The 20794-nt window shown below is 40.1% G+C and overlaps 1 protein-coding gene across 6 annotated transcripts in view; it reads left to right on the top strand.

Moving 5' to 3' along the window:
* The window catches only part of sorbs2a (sorbin and SH3 domain containing 2a), a 46947-nt gene that overhangs the window by 4659 nt on the left and 21494 nt on the right, over positions 1-20794 (top strand). For 4 of the 6 annotated variants that reach the window (XM_087176937.1, XM_087176938.1, XM_023417374.2 and 1 more), the window contains exons 2-9: positions 1394-1564; positions 11320-11375; positions 12677-12766; positions 15090-15116; positions 15266-15390; positions 16902-17327; positions 19016-19142; positions 19652-19827. In XM_087176937.1, the coding sequence (XP_087033063.1) occupies positions 11366-11375; positions 12677-12766; positions 15090-15116; positions 15266-15390; positions 16902-17327; positions 19016-19142; positions 19652-19827 (981 nt within the window). In that variant the 5' untranslated portion in view covers positions 1394-1564; positions 11320-11365. Of the gene's footprint in view, positions 1-1272; positions 1565-11319; positions 11376-12676; positions 12767-15089; positions 15117-15265; positions 15391-15614; positions 16275-16901; positions 17328-19015; positions 19143-19651; positions 19828-20794 lie in introns of those variants that run through there. The other 2 variants (XM_087176939.1, XM_087176936.1) reach the window with 2 other exon arrangements.

Here is a 20794-nt window from a genome sequence, read left to right as displayed (position 1 = left end):
TGTGGCTTCATATATTTAAGGTACTTCTTGCTGACCCAGTTAAACTTATTATTTTTGATAGACTTTGATAGATCCATTTGGGGTGTAGGACCATACAACTGCTATCAAAAGAAAGGCAGTGAATTAAGTTGATGTCACTTCGCTGTTTTGTTGACTAAGGCTGAAATCAGGCAAACTCAGTAACCGTAATAGTCATACTTTGAATCAGTTGTTTTGGCTATCTGTTTTTGTTGGGGCAAATAAGTCACCATTCAGCAGTCTTATCAACATCCACATGCCATTAATAGAGCTGCATTACCATGAGTTAAGGAATTTCCTTTTGTAGTGACTGCTGAACTCTTCCTGCACCCTACCACGCAGTAATTTGTTAGTTGCTGATTTTTGTGCCCGTTTTGTTTATTGTCGAGTGAGGGTGTGAAGGGGGGAGGTGGAAGTGGTTCAAATAGCATATTGCACAGTAGCTGCCTGGCTGGTTTTAGGTATCCAGTCTCTAAATGTGAGATGCTAATAGCAGTAGTTACATCATCATTCTGGGAATAGCAGGGAGTCTGGGGTCTAGAGGTGCTTCTGGCTGACCTCTCTCCTGTGTATATTCAGACCTGAGTGTGTATGTGTGTGGTAATTTCCAAATATACATTCCCATATGAATTACACAGCAGTAAGATTATTAATGACACAGGTGAGTGGATATATAATTAGTCTGTATATATTTACAGCATCCACATGCTCATGGCTTGTTTGTGATAAAAAGGGAAGGGGTGCTGTTTGTGCCTCTCCTTGTGTATGCTTGTACATCACTGACCGGCCCTTCTTGACAGGCAATCAAAGTGTCAGCAACAGAAAGTGAAAGAAAATCTCATGTGAGAAGAATTTGACACTCCTGTCAGTTTCCGTGTGGAGTAGGCCACTTCACATAGCCCCACACTGATGACATTGGCGACTGTGTGACATTAAAGCCCGGGGAGGGGGGGGGGGAGAAGATGGGCTCTCTAACACCCCATTTAACAATACATAACTTATCAAAGGTGCACCTACCTGGTGTCGCTGTACCATAGAATTACAATATGTATGTGTGACTCTGTTGTTGTATGTACAGTGAGTGAATGTGTGTGTAGAAATAGCCTGTCTTTGCGTGCATGAGTGTGCATACTACATGGTATGCATGCATGCAAACTTGTGAGTGTGGTAAAATAGAGATAGTCAGCCCTGTCACTTTGCCCCCACCCATGTACACTGGGGGGTAACTTTCCAGTCTCATAGACGAGCATGCCTCAGTCTGAAAATAGCCGTATCTGATCACTGCTTCACCCAAACAGGGAACTCTCTTTCCCTGTCACTCCCTCTCTTTGGCTCTCTAACTTTCTCCTCATTCTGTTGTCTCTGTGCTTCCCAGGCATTAAACGGGGAAAGATCTGGGAATAAAGCTTGACCGGGAGGAGAGACTTATCCTGAGCAGAGTGAGGAGGAATAGAAGAAGAGAAAGAGAAAGGAAAGGTGCTGGTGCACAGAGCTCACCTATACCTGACTCTTCTTAGCAAGTCTCCAGTCTCTTGATTTTATGACGGTAAGAGTTACATTTTCTCTGCTTGATGGACTGTTGCACCTGCACTCTGCTGGTCGAGAGGTCAGGCTTTTAGGATTAAATGTCACAGGAGATTAATAAATAATGTGCTTATGTGCATTTTCGTGCCAAAACTCAGGAGAACCTTTAAACTTTAAGTCCTGTTTTTAAAAGTGGACTATAGACTGACCAGTACAGGTTTAACTGACATTGTTAATCCATGCGAGAATATACATATAATATTTCAATATGTGTATATCTGATTTATTTTGAAGTGTTGCTTTGATGTCATGTTTGAATACACACAAACACAGATCTCACATTGCTGTTTACTGATTTGTGACACGTCTATATTTACTTGTTATGAACACATCGATGCTTTAAAGAGGAAGCAAATTAAAAGAGGCCTGAATAGTTTTTACAGCCCAAACACCAAAAGGGGAATTGTATTTATCTGTTCTGCCAAAACCCACAATTATAGACCAAGAGTGGAATTTTTGTCTTTTGTGACAGTGGACAGTGGAAATGGTGTCAAATAAAAACAGTGGTTTTTACCGCGGTCACCTCGGAAATAGCATCAGCAAATAACTTAGAGTACAGTTTTGAGGATTTAGAAGTTTTTATGTTTTAACTTTAAAATGTAAGTTAGATATACACACAACAGAAATTCACCAGTTGAACTTTATTTTATGTTTTTGTATCTTGATAAACTAAACGTTTCAGTTCAATCCCTATAACTCTTCCTGTCGTCTTTCCCTTTACCTCTTTGTCTTCATATAATTTTGCCCCAGAATCTCATTTTCCTCCCTCTCTCCTTTTTACATACTTCCATCTCTTGTTACACCCTCTTTTTCATGGTCTCCTCTTTCCCACTCAACAAAAGCCATGTACCAATCCCTCCAGTAGGGCCAGTCTCAGAGGTGTTGTGGAATGTCACCTTGACCCCTTGGGTACACAGTAAGGGGTGGTTCCCAAGCTCGGTTCGTATCATGGTTCATTTGGTTCCCTTTTCCTCTGGACCTGTTGTCTGTTCCATGTAAATGTCACAGTTTACACCCCATTTTTCCATGGCAAATTTGGCATTTTTAATACATAAAATGATTAAATCCAATACCAGTAAAACTTTATTAGTTAGCAGAACTTTACAGTGCTCCTTTAAAACTCTGTGGTTAGTCTAAGCTACATTATTTGGGACAGAGCTGGCCTGATTGCTTGGTTGGATCTGTATCACCTGTGATGTGGGTCTAGGAAGTATATTTCGTCTGTTGGAGAGAGACCAAAATAAGTCATGATTTATTTATTTACATGTAGAATAAAGTACAAAATGCTTTGACATATGTGTGCCCATAAAATCAGTTAGCTTAACAGTACTTTTCAACTTTAATTCCCTTGTTACTGTCACTCTGTTGTGACCCTCCTCTTCCTCATTCCTTCCTGATACGGGGCATTTGTTTAAAAGCTGATGTACAAAAGGACAAAGACATTCAAAAGTTGCCTTTAGGCTCTTGAATTTCAGTCTCATGTGCGATACTCACAGTAAACAGGCATTTTCCTTGCTCTGACATGCACAATAGTAGATGCCTCTGTGCATTAGACTTTACAGGATGGTCTTGTAGAGTTTGAGATCTACAGTTGCAGCCCACACATAAACATTCATATTCTGAAGCTTATGCCAAGCAATTGATATTCCACATTGTCAAACTAATAATGACATTTTCTTTTTGGACTGTGAACTTTACTGATTATCTTTAACCCTATGTTGGATTTCAGGAATTTAAAAATGTTGAAATGGTAGTATATCCTTCCTGACACCCAGAGAACATAAAGATCCCACAGATAGATTTTCCTGATGATCAGGACCACCTTAGAGGGTAAACGGTCCTGTCTAATGGCAGTAAATATAGCACCACTGCTAATCAAGTTCCTCTTATCTTCATGCTCGACACTTAACACTGGTACCTGGGGAATCCAGACTATGTATGGAGAATGTAATTTTAGTCACAAGTGATAGTCATTCTGCTTTACTGTTTTACTTCAAATGTGCAAACTACTTCCAAATGTCTTTCTTAAATACTGTAAAATGGGATATAAATGAGATATAAAGAGTTGATTTCCTTTTAAGATATCAATTTTTTTTACATGACAACCAAACCTTCACACAGAATATGAATAAGATGTTGAACGGTAATGATGTACAAGGCTTCTTTGCCTTGTATAGTGTTCACAAAGAATTTAGCTGGAAGAGCAGAGCGTCTATATTTGCTTCACCATCCTCCTTCATTCTTTAGAAAGGATTGTTTACTATCCCCGAGTTTGAAAAACCTAATGTCCTAATTTCTGCATTCTCCCAAAAGACCGCTCCATTAGGTCTCTGATGACACATTGGTGCCAAACAGGAGAAGAGATGAAACGGTGACAGCTTTAGAGATGCTGTTTACTGGTGATGCTGTGTATCCCCAGACGGCTTTAGCCAGACAGATTACATAATACTACGTGCTGATATGGACCTCCTATGTCATTTATTTAGTATTTCATCGATCATATTCCTTTTTATAATCTCTCTTCCGCTCTGTAATCTATAACTTTTTCTGTGTTCATTATTTCATTTCCATTTATATTTAATTCTTGTCTGTGTTCCATCTTTTTCTGTATCTTTTTTTTCTCTATTCCTCTTCATCAAGAGCAGTATACAGTAAATGCATCTTCAGCTCTGTATAGAAATCGTCAAATAACAAACCCACGAACTGTCACATCCGATTCAGTCTTCTTCGCCCATAGCCCCGACTCAGTACCCGGGCTTGTGTTGCATAATTGCATTAGTGCTCTCAGGCCAATGGCTCTGCTCGTTAGTGGGGTTGTGATGCAATCTGCAAAACACATGGGCCTCTGTTGTTTGCAGTATGGACAGTGAGTGGGCATGCAGGGTCAGTGTATTGACCTCCACTATCCATTCATACAGCCAGAGGGGGGTCTGCTAATGAGTGGCAAGGTTGAACAAACAACGCAGATAACAGAGACTTTGTTGGAAATGGCTGTTGTTCAACTAGTGGCAGTAATGTGGTGGCAGAGCACTTACATGGTCCTGATATAAAAAAAAAAAAAAAAAAAAAAAAAAAAAAAAAAAAGAAATATTAAAAAAAAGAAAGACCTGCATCTAACAACAACTGGCTTTGTATTTGTGTGAAAGAGAATTTTAAAACACTACTTTGAATGAAGTAGAATTTGATTGAAACTGTAGTTCTGCACTGAAACAGAAAAAGACGTTTCTCAGTTTTTATTAATGCAATAAATCCCCTATATGTGTTGTATTTGTTTTTCTTTAAGCCATAGTTTGGCTCAATATTTGATGTATTTTTAGTGTTCAGGGTTATTTGCTTTTATATAAATTCAAATGAAGGCCACAAAGTTTCTTAAAAACCTATATAACCATGGCAGCACACTGAATATAAGAAGGCTAACTTTTACTTACCCCCTACATCCTTGACAAAAATCAGCCTCATTATTTATTAATGTATGATCAAGATGCATTGATCCACTGTAATACGTAGCCACACTCCAGTAGGTTGGTTGTCTGTCAGGCCAATATCATTTTATTAACTTGTTCAAAAAGAAAGTTTAGAAATGGGAGACAACAAGTGACAAGTTGTCTTTGCAGCAGCTGATGTAATGCTCCACTGCTAAGAGGCTCACAGGCTATACTGAAAGTTATCAAGTTTCTTCTGCTTGTAGTGACTTTAAGTAAAGCATCAAGACTGTGAGTGTTTAATGACTTACTGTGATCCAAGTCTTGGGATGTGAGTGTCAATTACTAAAGTTCACTGTAGAACTCTGAACTGCTAACCCCAAAATATTACAGTTGTCCTCCTGTATTGTTGTATTATGTCACTGAATTATTTGCTGTTGAAATGTTTACTTGTTTGGCTGATGTCTAACATAAATACTTGAAGCACTAGAAATACTTGAAGCTGTAAAATACCATGTCCACTTAAAGCACAATGGGTAATGAGCTATAGCTAGACTCTTATTATGATTCCCAAGCCTTTCTTTCTTTTTCTTTTTTTTTTTCACGTCACAACCCTGCATGCCCCACGTTTTTACCACAAAAATGCACCACTAAAATAACTTGGCTCCGATTCAGTAATTAAGGATTGAAGCAATTCTAAATTCTGCCTTTTTTGGAGGGGTCACTCTCCCTGTCAGCTGGGTTTAAGGCTAGCTATGTCTCAACTGAGATTTATGTTGGATCACCAGGGACATTCTGTTGCCTTGTTGAAGCAAGATTTGTTCTCTCTGATTCCTACTTTAAGATTTTAGAGATTGCTCTGTTTTGTGCTTCAGTTTTATCCCCATCAAATTTCCAGGCTTGTAACTAATATTGACTACAGAGCAACACTGCTGATTATACATATATTGCATGTTGTGTCCTGTAATATTTTTGCCAGAATGTTTAAAAAAAAAATCTTATTAAGCTTGTAACAGCTGACAATCTTGTCTTTTATAGGAACAGCTGAATAGAATCTATCCAATGACTTTTTGGTGAGGTCTTTAAATAGATTTGCTAAGGAGCTTAATCTGTTGACATCCTGTGGGTATGTCTCAGTCTGAGTGACCACTCCAGGGTCGGGACCCTTGAGGCCATAGTCGGCTTATCTCCAATGACTGTTCACTCTCTCCTGCTGTCTTTACACATGCATTTAGAAATTTAACTAGCTATAATTAAGATAATGAACTAAAATAAAAGCATTTCAACTGCGGTAAATTATAGTATTAATCTGATTGTTGAATTGTTATTTTAAAGTTTATTGGATTATTTATGTAATCATTGATATGTTTTGTTGTGCTCATTTATTGGAGGATTTAATTTGTAAAGATGCATGTAATTATTTAGTTTTGGCAATTACTGGGGTCTCATTGCAAATGCATATGTAACACTTCGTATAAGTGGCCTTGTACAGTAAGTATAATCCTTGTATCTCCCTTGTCTCGTAAATGGGACCAGCTGTGTACGGAGGAAGATTCCCCCATCCAGCATGTGAAAAGGTTATGTGAAATTCTGAAATGCTGATTGAGATTGTTGCGTTATTATTACTTCTCATGTTTTCATTGCTATACTTTTTCTCGTAGAGGAATGGTGACACGTTTGTTTTTAGACTCTTGTTTTGTCTGTGCCAAGGCAGGCAGCCAGTGAGTAATGGCATCCCGGCCCGTGCTCTTTGAGAACATGTTTGTTTTTTTCTTTCCTTCCTTTTGTTTGTTTCCTTTCTTTTGATAATCATACTGTCTGGGTTATGTTGTTGTAAATGTTCTATTTTTTTTCTTTTTTGTTTTTCATCAGCACATTTATTTTAGTATAAGGACCTCGCTAAATTAAATATTTTTGTTGATAAGGGTAAAGATAGTGGTTCTTTCCATTCTCTGATCTGCTTTAATCTCTGTCTCTAGTGGTGTTGATTAAGCTCAACTTCGTCATCAAAGTCTCCACTCTAATTTTATGAGGTAATTTAAATAGCACACTCAGACACAGATCACAAATGAAAATTCCCATATTCTCACTGTGATTCATCTATTGTCTTCAAAGTTGAATTTGTGTCTACAAGGTCAACAATGTTAAAACTCTGCTGTGTCGTCGAGGCGAGGGAACTGGCCATTGCAATGATGAGTTCAAATCAACAATAAACACAGGAGGATGAGCGTCCTATCACAGCTACTACACTGACTTTTGTTTCTAAATGTTCACTGTGCAAACCCTATTTCTCCACTGATACAAACCAAATGGGTCCCATTTGGTCACTCAACACGCTAATCAGACTTGATGAGCTCGTGGTGTTGGACCTCACGGCTTTCTGCGGCTCATAGCTCTGACTTGTGTATTTGCAGTCCCACAGCTATTACACTCAGTAATTATACACACTAGTCTCCAGAGTGGCCTACCAATGCCTAAATTACAGCCGGTTGATAAACCACAGCAAAGTAAGAATATAAAATGTCTCGAAAGAAACTGCTTTGGCCAAAGAAACTAGGACTAGAATTGAAAATAACTTCTGAGAAAATAAGTCTCTTGTTTATTATCAATTTATTTATTTAGTCAGTCATTCATATTCATTCAGAAATTAATTCTGGGAATTGACACTTAAGATTAGAAACTATAAGATTGCAACTTCCCTTGTAAGTATTACATTAATCCTTATTTTTGAAGAAGTGCTCACTGAATATTAATGGAAACATTTGGTGCCTCTCTCTTAGCCAGTGATATGCATGCTGAAATGCATACACTGCTAATGATCTGATTCAGTATTTAAAAGCTTAAAAAGGTCTTATGTGAAAAGATAGTCAAAGGTCTTCAGAGGTGTAGAGCCTGGTGCATTTTCTTCCCATGTCCAGCCATAACATTACACCATGGCCACAGCTGCTGTGTCGCCGCTGATCTGTCCCCAAGAAACATGATCCTGTTTATAATCTGACCATCATTTGGACGCCGACAGCCTGCGACGCCAGACCCATGATTTACCCCAGTGCGTGTGTGTGTTTCTCACAGATAGATTTACGAGGGCAAACTGTATGAGGGTAAGGACTAGGTCTTGCGTGGCTTGATGTAGTCCCTCACGTAATGGTACTTCCTCCTCACCAGCATGAACTGTGTTTTGAATGTTGGCAACAAAGTAGGTGTATGTCTGGGTAAATGAGGCTTTATTAATAATGGTCACTCTAGGAGGGTTGTATACAGTATTTACAAGGGATACTTGTTGCTAAGAACACAAGTTTATTGAAATGTTGTGCCAGTTGAACTCAGTATTTTGTGTTTTGCCCGAGAGATCCAAATGCAGAAACAGAAACACTTTCTGTGTCATGTGTTAATGAGAAGCTTCGGTTGACGTACTGTGGCTTGAAACTGTGAAATGCTGCTCTTCTGTCATGCGGAAATACATAGCTGCCACAGTGAGAAAGTCATTTTTACAGGATCCCATTTATATTAGAAAAGTTATCTTGTCACAACAAAACAGTGTTCATTGTCATAATTTTTTCATGAGGACGAAGTTGATGATGAGTCTTAATCATATAAAAATGGGAACTCGGATATCTGGATGTTTACCCTCATCTCATCTGAATTGAGCCTGTGAAATTTTCCGCATGTTAGACTATGCTATGTGCGTAAATCCAATGTGTAAGTGGGTAGCAGCAGGTACAATCATGGATAGGCAAATTTTTACAGGAATGTTATGGGGTTAATGTTACGCCATCCATCTAGTGCCACTCATCACTATAGCCAACTGCCAAGCCAGTTTACACATTCATGTTACAATATGGCTGCATACCTTCTCCAAAATAAGCATCAGTAAAAGATGAGCACAATTATCAGGACTTTACTTGTCAGTGTGCAATGACAAGTTGTCATAGCGTTGAAGTAAATATTTAATGAAAAATGTCAGTTTGTTTAGATTAACAGCTATGGGCTTATTACTCACATTATTACACAATATGATATGCAAACACAAAATGTGTGCATAGACTTTATATGTAATGTAATATCACTTTTGTACTCAACTGTATAGTTACTTGACGCACTGAAGAAAGTTCATCTGGAACTTTTATGCATTTTTGTTTTCTCTTATCCTGAATATAGACAGTGAGAGAGCGTTCTGATTAATTTGGATGTGGAAACTCTAGTTGTACAGATTTGCTTACAACAGAAAAGGTAAAATTTGCATTGTATTCTACAGTTAATATCCCTGCCGTGGGTGTGCAATAAAGTCTTCACCCTGTTCTCTGCAAACTAAACACATTGTTATACAGTATTAAGAATTGCCGGATTATCAGTCTCTCTTCCGGATTAAAATGATAAAATAAATCTTGGCCAAATGGAGCTCAAGTTACATTTTCACCATTTGGGTTGAGACAGTGTTTACTGACCAATTATATTTGTGACTTTGTATGTGCCTCCTCTTTTTCTCTCTATTAGATCTGCAGTTATGAAGATACTGAAATCCTCCCAGTAATAATGTTTTATATTAAATAGTGCTGGAGCCAACTACACTAAGATTTTAACAGCATGTGTATGTCATGGTTATTCACATACCAGACATGTATGGTCCCTGCTGTAGCCACTTTAGAAACTCACATGTAGTTTCTGTCATACACACTAAGTCCCATGATGACACCCGTGTGCACGTATTCACACAACGATGTAACAGTCTGTGTTATGCCTTTGGCTTTTGATGTGTCCGCCCCCCCTCCTCATGTAAATCACTCAAACCTACTGCAACAGTTCCCAGAAAAGGTCTCCACATAGCACGAGACAAGCATCAAATATGGGTACAGTTAAGTAAACATGGCATTCTGTGTCATTTATCAGTGCCATTTCTGTTATTTATGTTTCATCTATCTGAAGAATTTGCTAAGGTCATTAAGCCTCTCGCTCAGATGGAAGAAATTATGTTCCCACATTTGGATTCCATGGGTTTAGGCTTTGGCGTAAACATCTTTTTGAACATGACAGGCAGTATGTGTTGATTTAAATTGTTTTTTGTTTTTTTTTATGGTGCTGCATAGTAATTCATGAGTAAAAGAGAAAGTGTGTAATAGGGCTCCTCGATTATGGCAAAAATCATAATCACGATTATTTTGAACAATATTGAGATCACAATTATTCAACGATTTCTCATTGATTTAGGAAAAAAACAGAAGTAGTTACTCCCATTATATGCGATATAAATATGAAATCTATTTACCTAAAGTATCGATTGCAAAACCGATAACGCCGGATGGTTTTTGTTGGGGGGAGGGAATTTGTTGAGAAACAGAATGCAGCACGATGAGCGTTTTCTTGCGATTATCTTGTTTTTATAATCTTCGGAGGCCAAAATCGTAATCGAAAATTAAATTTGATTTGCCCAGCCCCAGTGTGTAAGTGACAGACCTTAGTCCTGCTATATAGCACTTCCACAACTCGGATGAGAAGATATTGTGAACTCTTCTTGCAGCTTATATCCTTTTCAGCTGCACTAAATCGCAGGCAGCTGAAGTACATCTCTGTTTAGGACAAACATTTTACATGTCAGTCTGTGTCTCATTGTTAACAGCAATTACTCATAAATACTCTCATAATCTTCCTCAGGCGTTCCCAATCCGTTTGATCAGTGTCTGCTGGTCATTAACATCCGTTCCATAGTATCCATGTATCTGTTCTCTAAACCTCCTATCCTGCTCAAGAGTCTGTGCCTTGAATAGTGTTTCCCTTTCATTAAAATGATGATGTTTCTTGCAGCACCCCACTTTACTTTGTCCGCGTCTTCAGAAGTGCAGTTAATGATTAAGTTCATTTATCAGTTGGCTTTTCATGTCCAGGACGTCTGCACCCAAGCCTATCGGTTTTCTCAAGATGAAGGGGGGAATGAAATGTGTGAAAGGAGCTAAAGTTGAGCTGACTTTCAGTCACTTGCAGTATGTCAGCACATAGCACTTGTACTCCTAAACATCATTAATCTCTCCAGACTCTCCCTGCACAGAGATGTTGGCTCTCTAAGCAGTGCTGTTTAAATCAAAGAAAACCAAATGACTCAGTAGGCAGCAGGAAACTGTCAGTTTTCCAAAATATTTCTAATATTTGAGATTTAATACAAAACAAATGTAATATAAAACATTTTGTTCATCTAAATTACTGGCAAAGACTATATGTTTTGCTCTGTCCTTGAAAACCTTCACTGTGAAAAATGTATGTGATTTTATTTTTTTAATGAAATACTTCATTTTTGTTTTTGCAGGAAAGTGTGTCTCCCTGCAGTGGATCAGTAAGAAGTGCTCTTCAATATGAATACAGGTATGTACACACAAACCTTATGTGAGATTGTCGGGGAGTCATCACCTTCAGTCCGTGTCCTTTCTTTTTTTTTTTTTTGGCAAAGTTTAATAATCACATTGACAGTATTTGTTTATCCACTGACCTGAAAACCATTGTTTACATATAATACTTGAAAATAAAAAGTCAATATGTTCAGGCATTTCAGGCCACCTCGCTATTTTAAAAGCTGCTATGTGTGCTTCTTTTCCTCTGCCACAGGCATGAGTCTGTAACTCTAACCCTGACCCTGTTTCACCACTTTGGTGTCGGTCCATTTTGGGCCACAGTTATTGTGACTAAAAGCATCATTGAGCATCGTAAGGTTGTTGCTTTTAACCACAGTGACGCATTAAACCTTCAATACATTTCCAAAACTCTGTCCTCAACCTGGCGGTCGTCCCGATCCGAAGTGTTTATTTCAGCCGGAGAATCAATGATGAGTGATCCATATTCAAGCCTTCTCCACACACCACACACCACCACCGCCAGTGCTAGCTTTACTCAACCTGGTTGTTAGTCTGTATATGAAATATAGAATAAAACACAGAAATAGCTCAGTGTGTTGCTTAGGTTGAAAGCCTACTAATAATAATAATAAGAAGAAGAATTACAAATTAATTTGATGGAGACTCATAGATTTTAAACAGCCTGTATTATCCAATAGTTTAAATTGTAAAGAATTGATCTAGGTGTTAGCGGCCTTTCACACACCTCAGAATTACCTGTGTATGTATAGGTACCACAATGGGAAGCAATAGGGGAAATATGTAGCAGCTTGTTGTACTGTACTGAAGGTATTTCACTACAGTTTAGTTGGCAGGTGGAGCTGTTTCAAACATGAATTGACACTGACCAAATTGACACTTGACTTCTCCACTATTAACAAATGTACTTCATGTTAAGTGTTGTTGGTAGTCATGCTCAAGCACTTATACTGTTTATGATTTTTTTTTTTAAACCTAAGCATCTAGGATCTTCAGTTTTATCATACAGTATCTGACGGAAAACTTTAGTTTTTATCATTGGGCTGAGCATCAGTTTCATCACAAATCCTCGGCTCATTTTCTATGAGCTACCACCCAATCTGTAAAACTCAGGCTCTTTGAATGCATGTGCTTTGCCGCCACTTGTTTGGGTTATGTCTTTGGCTGGATGCATTTGTGCTCATGTAGCCCTGCGTTTGTGTCATATGCATGTGCATGTGTGCTGCCGCTGCTGCTGCTGCTGCTGCTGCTGCTTCTGCCTCTTTGATCCAACCCTGCCTGGCTGTGATTCCTCAGATAGCGGAGGATACGCTCCCAAAAGCGTGGCCTTGTCACTCATACTCTCTCCCGTGAAGAGGGTCCAGAGCTCACCAAATCTAGCCACAGGTACTAACACTCACAAACACACAACGAATTAACACATGTTCAAACAAGAAGAGTGAACTAAATTTGTGAAATTCACACCACTAAAGGAACTGACACGGCTAAACTGCCCGAGGTAAGTCTTTAAAAAAAAAAAAAAAAAAAGCAGCTTGTTGTTTTTCAGACTCATGTTTGGGCTTCATCAACCTGATATGGCTTTGGGCATAATTGAAAGACTTTCAAATAGTCTGTGGCTGCCTCTGTATGCTTAAGCAATGTTTTGGACTGCAAGATGCTATTCTTTTCGAATCAGTTCATTGTATAATTATTTTATTTTCTTTCGTTGAGTCTCTTCCGTCTTTGGCTTGTTTTGCTTCTTAAATCAGTCCAGAGTGGTACTGTACCCACCGGTTGTTGATGTTAATCTTCCTTCCTTCCTTCTGACAGCTGTCATATGTCAAGTTCTCCCCCCTGCTTCTTACCATCTCCCCCTCTTCATGTGCCGTTTATTCTACTTTCCCTGTTGTCTAAGTGTTTTTTAATCACTGTTTTTCCTGGCTCTGTTTCTTTTTTTCTGTTACTGTTTCTCTTCTGTCAGGATTGATTGGTCAGACATAACACAGCTCCCTTGACCTTAAGATGTTATACTTGGAAAGGCCTGTGTGTTCACTAGAGTGGCAGCATTCTGCTTAATTCTTCCTGATCAGTGGTTCGGTTTTACCCAAGCAAACTCACTGTAGATCTGCTGTATGTATGAGCCTCTTCATCCAAATTCTCTTTACAGAATAATTTGAAATTACAGTTAAAGTCAAGATGAATAACCAACAAGCTTTTTACAGAGCACAGTTGAATCTGTATTATTGGGCTTCTAGAGGTTACAGCTAGTGTAGTTTTCCCAGCTACTTTCTTTTTCCCTGCTGCTGTGCCTGCACCTTGTCAGCACCCAGGTTAACAGCTGCACCTATGAAGGCATCCTGGCACTGTCAGCTTCCTTTTTACAACAGTAGGACACCGTCTGGAAGCTGATGAGCTGCTCTCAGATAGACCAGGTTTAAGAGCTTAGAGGGCCCAACACTGTAGACTACAGACTGAAGCAGAGCTCCCACCGTTCCTTGATATACTTGAAAGTTTATGAAATTACACATATAGAAATGGGTAATTGAAAGTGGTTGGATTTATATATTCTCTGCAAAAATAATTCTGTCTTTTTAATTGTTGTCTTGCAGCGTCTGTACAGCCTGCTAGTCCTCTTTATAAAAATTAATAGTGTAACAGTAATTAACCTTGATCCGTGTATCAAACTGTGCCATGTTGGGTCTTTGAATTTGAGGGAATTGGGCCTTGAAAGTCTTTGAAAGGTCCCTGAATTTGATGTTTTAAGAAGGTGTGGGAACGCTGCCGGAGGTCACCGCCTTAACCATCTCCACTGTTAAAACCAGTTGTCTATTTTGCTCGGAGATAGCTAACTTAACCAGCCACCTGGATTCAGTGACAGAGGTGGGTTCTTAATCAGAACAAAAATGAACCAAAGCCCTCAAGAACACACAGTGACCATTCTGCTGTGCAGACATTAATTGTCACGTTCAATGATGGGGCTCACATCACTCTCCTCATGTCCCTTCTTCATCTTGGGAGTGAAGTGATGTTTCAACAACTGATGTGCATGGAAAGCAGTCAGCACTCTTGTTTTCTCACCCATTTCTATGAGCGAGCCAAAAACTCTGATCTCAGAGGACATTTGTACACACCGCACGTAAAGATCAGCCATCTGCACTGTGCCCACTCTGGTAGTGCTGTGTGAGTTTCTGATCTGCGGTGTCTGTGACAACATCATCTTGAAATCTTGAATCTCGACTATTTGTTAGTTTACCATAAGCATTAGTGTAGTTTTCCATCCTCAAAAGTTTACAGGGAAACATTCATTCATTTCTGTGTGGACTAGCTGTGAACTACAAGAGAAGAATTATTAGTTGTAAAAGCCGGTGACGCAACAGTTGCTTACAAGTGATTGCGAACTTCTCACTACAGTACTCAGAATACTCGTGGATGCGAAAATGTTATGACAGCAGGTGATATTGTGCATCACATCTGGATAAAAATCAGGATTAAAAATGTTGTCTGTTCTGTGCTTTTTCCTCTTCAGTTTCGTCTTTTCAGATGTGTCTACTCCTTTACCCCCGTTATCAAGTCTCTGTTTGTCACAATAAACATTATCTTAAGCATTTTTTGGGATGACAGTATATTGTGTAACTACTTGAGATATAATCCTATTGCAGTATTGACATTTGCAGAGATAATGTGACCACACATTGACTCCTGTTATTTATTTTTTTCATGTCTTCCTCAGGGAGTGATTCTCACTCGTCAGACTTGGGTAAGTTTCTGTTGCTGTTGGTGAATTTTGGTGGAGACTGTTGACATTGCACTTGACAAAAGAGGTTGTGAAACACCCCATAGGAGACCAGAAAAGTTAATCAAACACACTGTAGTGGTTGATGTTAATTAGATTAAAATTATCTTCAGATTCTTGGCGGTCCCGCAGTGTAACAGATGGCCTTAAGAATGGAGACGCCAGCAGCTCGTCTCTTGCTGCCAAAGGCTTCCGCAGTGTCAGACCCAACCTGCAGGACAAGAAGTCACCAACACAGGTAGAATGTCTCACTCACTACTTGACACATGTTGAATTGTTTTTACTGCTGTTTAGAGTTTAATCAAAAATGATGGTGTTGTTTCATAATGGTGGAAAAGGTTATTCTTCATTCTCTATTTCAAGTATTTAATTTGATGATTTGTATCAAGCTTTTCACTGATGATTTTTTCGTTGTTGTTGTTTGAACTTATTTTGGCTGCTGCTTTCTAATTGGCAAATAAGGATATCAGTCACTTGCCATTGCCACCCCCCAGGAGAGACAGTTATCACTTCTCGCCCACTGGCGCTAACCCACCAGACTATAGCTCCCTCATAGCCCTGGCTAATGATTCTAGCCCTGGAATGCTAACATTCACTCAGAATGAGAGAGCAGTTTTAAAAGAGTCCTACACTATTAATAGCACATCTTCTTACTCCTTCTCAGAGACCAGTGGAAATTCAGTCCAACAGGCGCACCAGCACACTGTCTCAAATGATATTAGCAACTGTAGTGCATCTACCACTGCTAATGCCCAGGTCCAGGAGCGTAAAGTGTCTTCCCTCAAACTAACCCCAGTCACCATCCCTGACCCTCCTGCTCACCTCAATTCTTACCTTGATCCACAACCTAAGACCAAGACCACAAATTCCCCTCCGCCCACTTTCCCACCTCCACAAAGTGGTCCCACTCTCTCTCAGCCCCCGACACAGACAGCCTCGATTTCTGTCCACTTGGGCGCCGAGAATCTGAAAAATCTAGAGCTTCAACCTCCAAGTCCCACAGTGGAACTCAAGCTCCCAGATCAAGCCCCAAGTCAAAACCCAAGTCCAGCTGCATCGCATGTGGAGATGACGAAGCCTCCTCCTGCAGTTCCACCAAGACCTTCTCCTGCAGAACTGTTGGTACATAACTGACTACATACTGTAACAACAGAGCAAAATCATCATCACTGGGTTTTTTCTCTTGGTGACACAAGAGTGATTAAAGGGTAACACACCGCTGCATCCCATCATTTGACACACTGGTCACACCATACAAACAGAAGTAGCCGGTGTAACGTAGCCATGATGTGTCAGAGTCAGAGAACAGAGGTTTTTCTGCTACAGGCGTTCCTTGAAATAGACGCAGGCGTTTCGATGCACGTCATGTTCTGCTTGTGTGTGTCGCCTTTTTAGTTTGTTAATCTTGGTGCTGCCATGCATCCAACCAAACTAACTGTGATTCTACATATGTGTGATAACAGTGTTTCATTTAATGTATACCAATGTTACTGTCTATATACTTTGCAGCCTTCCACAGAGTTTGAACTAACAGAGCATCTTCAATTCACAGCAGTTATCATGTTTGAGAAGATGATGCCGCAGCCTCATGACACCTCAGTGTGGTTTCCCATCAGCTTTTCACCTTCTATTAGGCTCACATGTTGCTTCCACACATCCTTTGTGACAATGTGGCTAATGAGTGATATCACTAAGCACTCTCCTCCTTTCCTTCTTTTCCAATCAATTCCCTCTCCCCTCCAACACCAGGGGCCTCCGTCCCCCGACCCCTCAGCACAGCGCTCCCACTACCACAGCCACAGCTCAGACTCACTCGACTACCTGTCAGGCCTAATGCCCAAGACCCTATCGCCCACCCCGTACGTTCCTATTGGAGCTGGCGGCACAGCTGGTGCTTTGAGCGGGCCGAGCTTTACCACATTCAGCGGTGCGAGCATCGGTGGCTGCATGTCACCCTCGGCTTCCCCAGTCACAGTGTCTGCTCTCAGCCACTACTCGTCGTCCACGCCGGGTCTGCTGGACGAGCTGCAGATCTGTAGTCTGGACTCACCTGGCGCCTCACCCACGCCGTCGCCCACCCTCAGCCTTGTTTCTACCTACACAACCACTGCTGGCCCTGATGATGTGCTAACAACCTCTGTGGCCTCCACTGCTGCAGCAGCCACTGTCACTAACGTAATTATCCCAACAAGTCACTGCTGTAACACACATCATTATCAAAAAAACAAATGGTCCCCTCCTTTCCCCAACTGATTTTTGGATGGCTGAACCAAACCTGGATGGCTGAAGTGTGATTACTACCAAGTTTTACCTTCCACTAACCATCAACTGCAACCTACCTGTCAGATACCAGAATTAAATTCAGCCCACTACGTCCCCTTATTATGTCAATGTCTCTGTCCTCATCAGAACTCTGTGTCTATGTGTGCTTGTCTATGTTTCTCTTTGTTATGCCTTCTTTGCAATCCAGTGCAATTACACTGTCTTTTCAGGCCAGTTCATATCAAAAATTCATGACCAGACAATTTTCAGAGAAGTTACAGCAGGGTGGAGTACCCTGTATGTTGTTGTTCACATCTTGAAAGACTGAACTGGTCCACTGGGAATTAGAGGGTTTTTTAACATAACGTGTGTGAGGACTGAACTAGTTATGTTTACTGTCATATTATACTATATATATATATATATATATATATGTATATATATATATGTCTAGATTATGGCATAAATTTGCATGTGCACCTTGTCTTCCAAACTGAATTGTGATTTCGTTAGGACTGCACTAATTAGTCTGACATTGTCCTCTTCTCAGCTAAGTAATTAGCTTGGTGTCTATCAAGTCAATCAAAGTTGCATTGCATAGTCACTGTTTACTCCAAGCCTCACAGCCATCAAGCCAAACCTCTTCTTCAACTTGGTCTTTTATACATGTGGTAAAGTGGGAAAGATCTTCAGTGCATGGCGTTATTCTACCACAGTTCCTGTTCCCAGCCTCACTCCCACCTACAAATGTGTAGATTGGCCTTGTTGCTTTTTCAACCTGGGAAAATATCCATTCACACTAGGAAACATTCAGTAGAAGTCTGTGATTCAGAGGTCTGAAACCAGGATATATTGCAATGGTTTCCGCTTCATATCCTCAGCTTGAATTTGTCAGTTGTGGCATTGTAATCACAGTAACAGCAGCAGTAATTTACTCACTGTCATTGTCATTTTACTCTATGCTCCAGTGTTAACAAGAAAGAAGATAGAAATAGAACTTAGTCCGCTTGTTGCTTTATTGGAAATTGATCTGTTTTGAAGTGGCTGCGTTGCGTTTTTGAGCTGTCTTGAATCTTTGATCTGAACATGGAGGCCTTTAACTTGAAATTGTTTTTATCCAGATGAAATTCTATGTCTCTGTGTCATGTTGAATGGAAGAGCATTCTTCAGAAGAGCCTCCCATTATAACTACATCATGCCTGCTGTCTTGTTTATGTTCCAACTAATTTATAATGAAATGTATCTGAATGTGAAAGAGTTGTCCATGTTTTACTGTTCCTGTTTTAATCTCTGTTGTTCTGTTTTAGAGCGAAGTGATTCAATAAGTGCCCCTTCCCCTAACTAACTCTTCAGCTCCAGCACTTCCTATGAATCACGTCAGATCCAATATCTGACTTACATGTACATCCATTCCAATATCAGACCTGGTTCCTCTACCCTTATGAATGTTTGTAGCAATAAGATGGCTATTGCTATCTTTTTACATTTACACTCAAGAGTTTTATAGTAGATCTACAAGGTTGTGCACTATTGTACATTTTGCTGCCACTTCTGATTGGTAGTCTTACAGCCTCTGTTTCTGGCTTGTGGGTCACTCTTAGGGCCAGGTCCTCTCTCACGCTATGAATGGAAGTGCTAGCCATCCACAGAGACCCCTCTCTCCTCCGTCCTATCCTCCTCCCCCCGCCTCACTCCACACTGGGCTCCCGAGACAGAGCAGGAGCTCGGGTGAGTCACTGTTGTTTTGTCTCTTCTCACCAATAAGACATGCTTCAAATTGTCCAAATGCATGACTAGGGAAGTCATTACACTGCATTGCAAATAAACAACAAATACAGAACTAATTAAATCCAGACCTTCTACCTTTACCTGAGAAAAATAAAACTTTATTCCCTCTGTGTCATATTAATGTGCTTTACTCTGAGGTTGAAAGTGTTTAGAATTTCAAGAATGTGTAAATCTATTAAGCACCACTCAAGGGATCTTTGTGAATTAATCTCAGTGTTGGAATGGAAATGATTTTGTCAAATCTCATTTTATCATTGTTCCATAATAATTGAAGAGTTAAGGGAAATAGATTTATTTACAGTCACTTGCTGTGTAAGGTTTACAAAATATAATATCTTTATCCATCAGTAAAAGACAGAAGAATTGAACATGGAGGGTATATTTCTGATTATTTTTAGGGCTAACTGACGAGCCTTTCTCTTGTCTCTCCTCTTCCCTCTTCTATGTAGAGGGCACCGAGTGTATCACTAGGGAGTCTGTGATGTCGGGCCACACCAGCGTCAGCAGCACCGTGCCCATCGCCCGCTTCTCAGAAGAAGAAAAAAGGGTTTCTGTCATTAAAGCCCCTCATTATGAAGGCATCGGCCCTGTGGACGAGTCTGGCATCCCTATCGCCATCCGCACGGTGAGGTCAATCATACACTACAACTAAACACATTGGTTTGCAGCAGCAGACTGACTCGGTTAGGTGCTGTAGTGGAGCAGAGGGGTGTCTTTAGACCCATTTCTGTTGTCTTGATATGCGATCAGGCTCATGAGAGGGGAATACTTTCAGCTGTCAGCAGCTTTTGAGCCAATATTAAAAGCCTTTTCTCTCACCCACACTATCTCTGTGTCTCTTTTACTCTCTCCTCTGTGTGCTAGTTATAAAGAGCTCAGACAAGGTCTTTGCTTCAGTACTGCAAGGTCCTTGATACTTACTTGTCAAAGTGTGTGCATTTGTGTCCGTGTTATCTCTGTTAAGGATGCTCATGTATTAACACTTCACTCGGTTATCCATTTCTTGTAGAGCGACATTTAAAGGCAGACACGCTAAACTACAGGATGAGAGAAAGACAAACAGGAAGAATGAGAGATGGGCAATAAAAGCAAAGAGAAAAGGTGAAAAGGGAAAAGAAGCAGGAAAGGGAAAAAAACAGATGCTCCTTATTGTGAGCAGACAAACATTTTTGTGGCCACTCTGTTTGGTAACCGTGGAGAGTGAAGTGGTAATTGGACTGTGCCAGTGCTACATGCACAGTCACACACACTCCTTCACTGTGGAAGCAAAATACCTCTTCTCTGACCAGAATCCAGACACTGTTTAGTGCTACTGAATAAAGAGCGGATTAAGTCTCTCTGCCATTTGATAGCTCTTTTTTGAAGTGGCTATTAGATCTATACTGTATACACAAAGACACACATACCAGGGTTTCTCCAGGATTTTCCAGGCACAGAACCAGAGCGTCAAACTTTTTGTTTTTGTAGCAACACAGCTTCCTCTACGCTATGAAACCAAATCTGCTGGAATTGATTTCTGAGAGGAGGCACGGTCACATCACACACATTCATACGAAAACAGACTGTCGTAGTAGTTGAACAAGTGACTGATG

Source organism: Seriola lalandi, unplaced genomic scaffold, assembly GCF_002814215.2.
Source record: "Seriola lalandi dorsalis isolate HSWRI2012SDOR001 ecotype SW California unplaced genomic scaffold, Sedor1 jcf7180002054574, whole genome shotgun sequence".
NCBI classification, from domain to species: Eukaryota; Metazoa; Chordata; class Actinopteri; order Carangiformes; family Carangidae; genus Seriola; species Seriola lalandi.
This window is presented reverse-complemented; position numbering and strand designations above follow the sequence as displayed.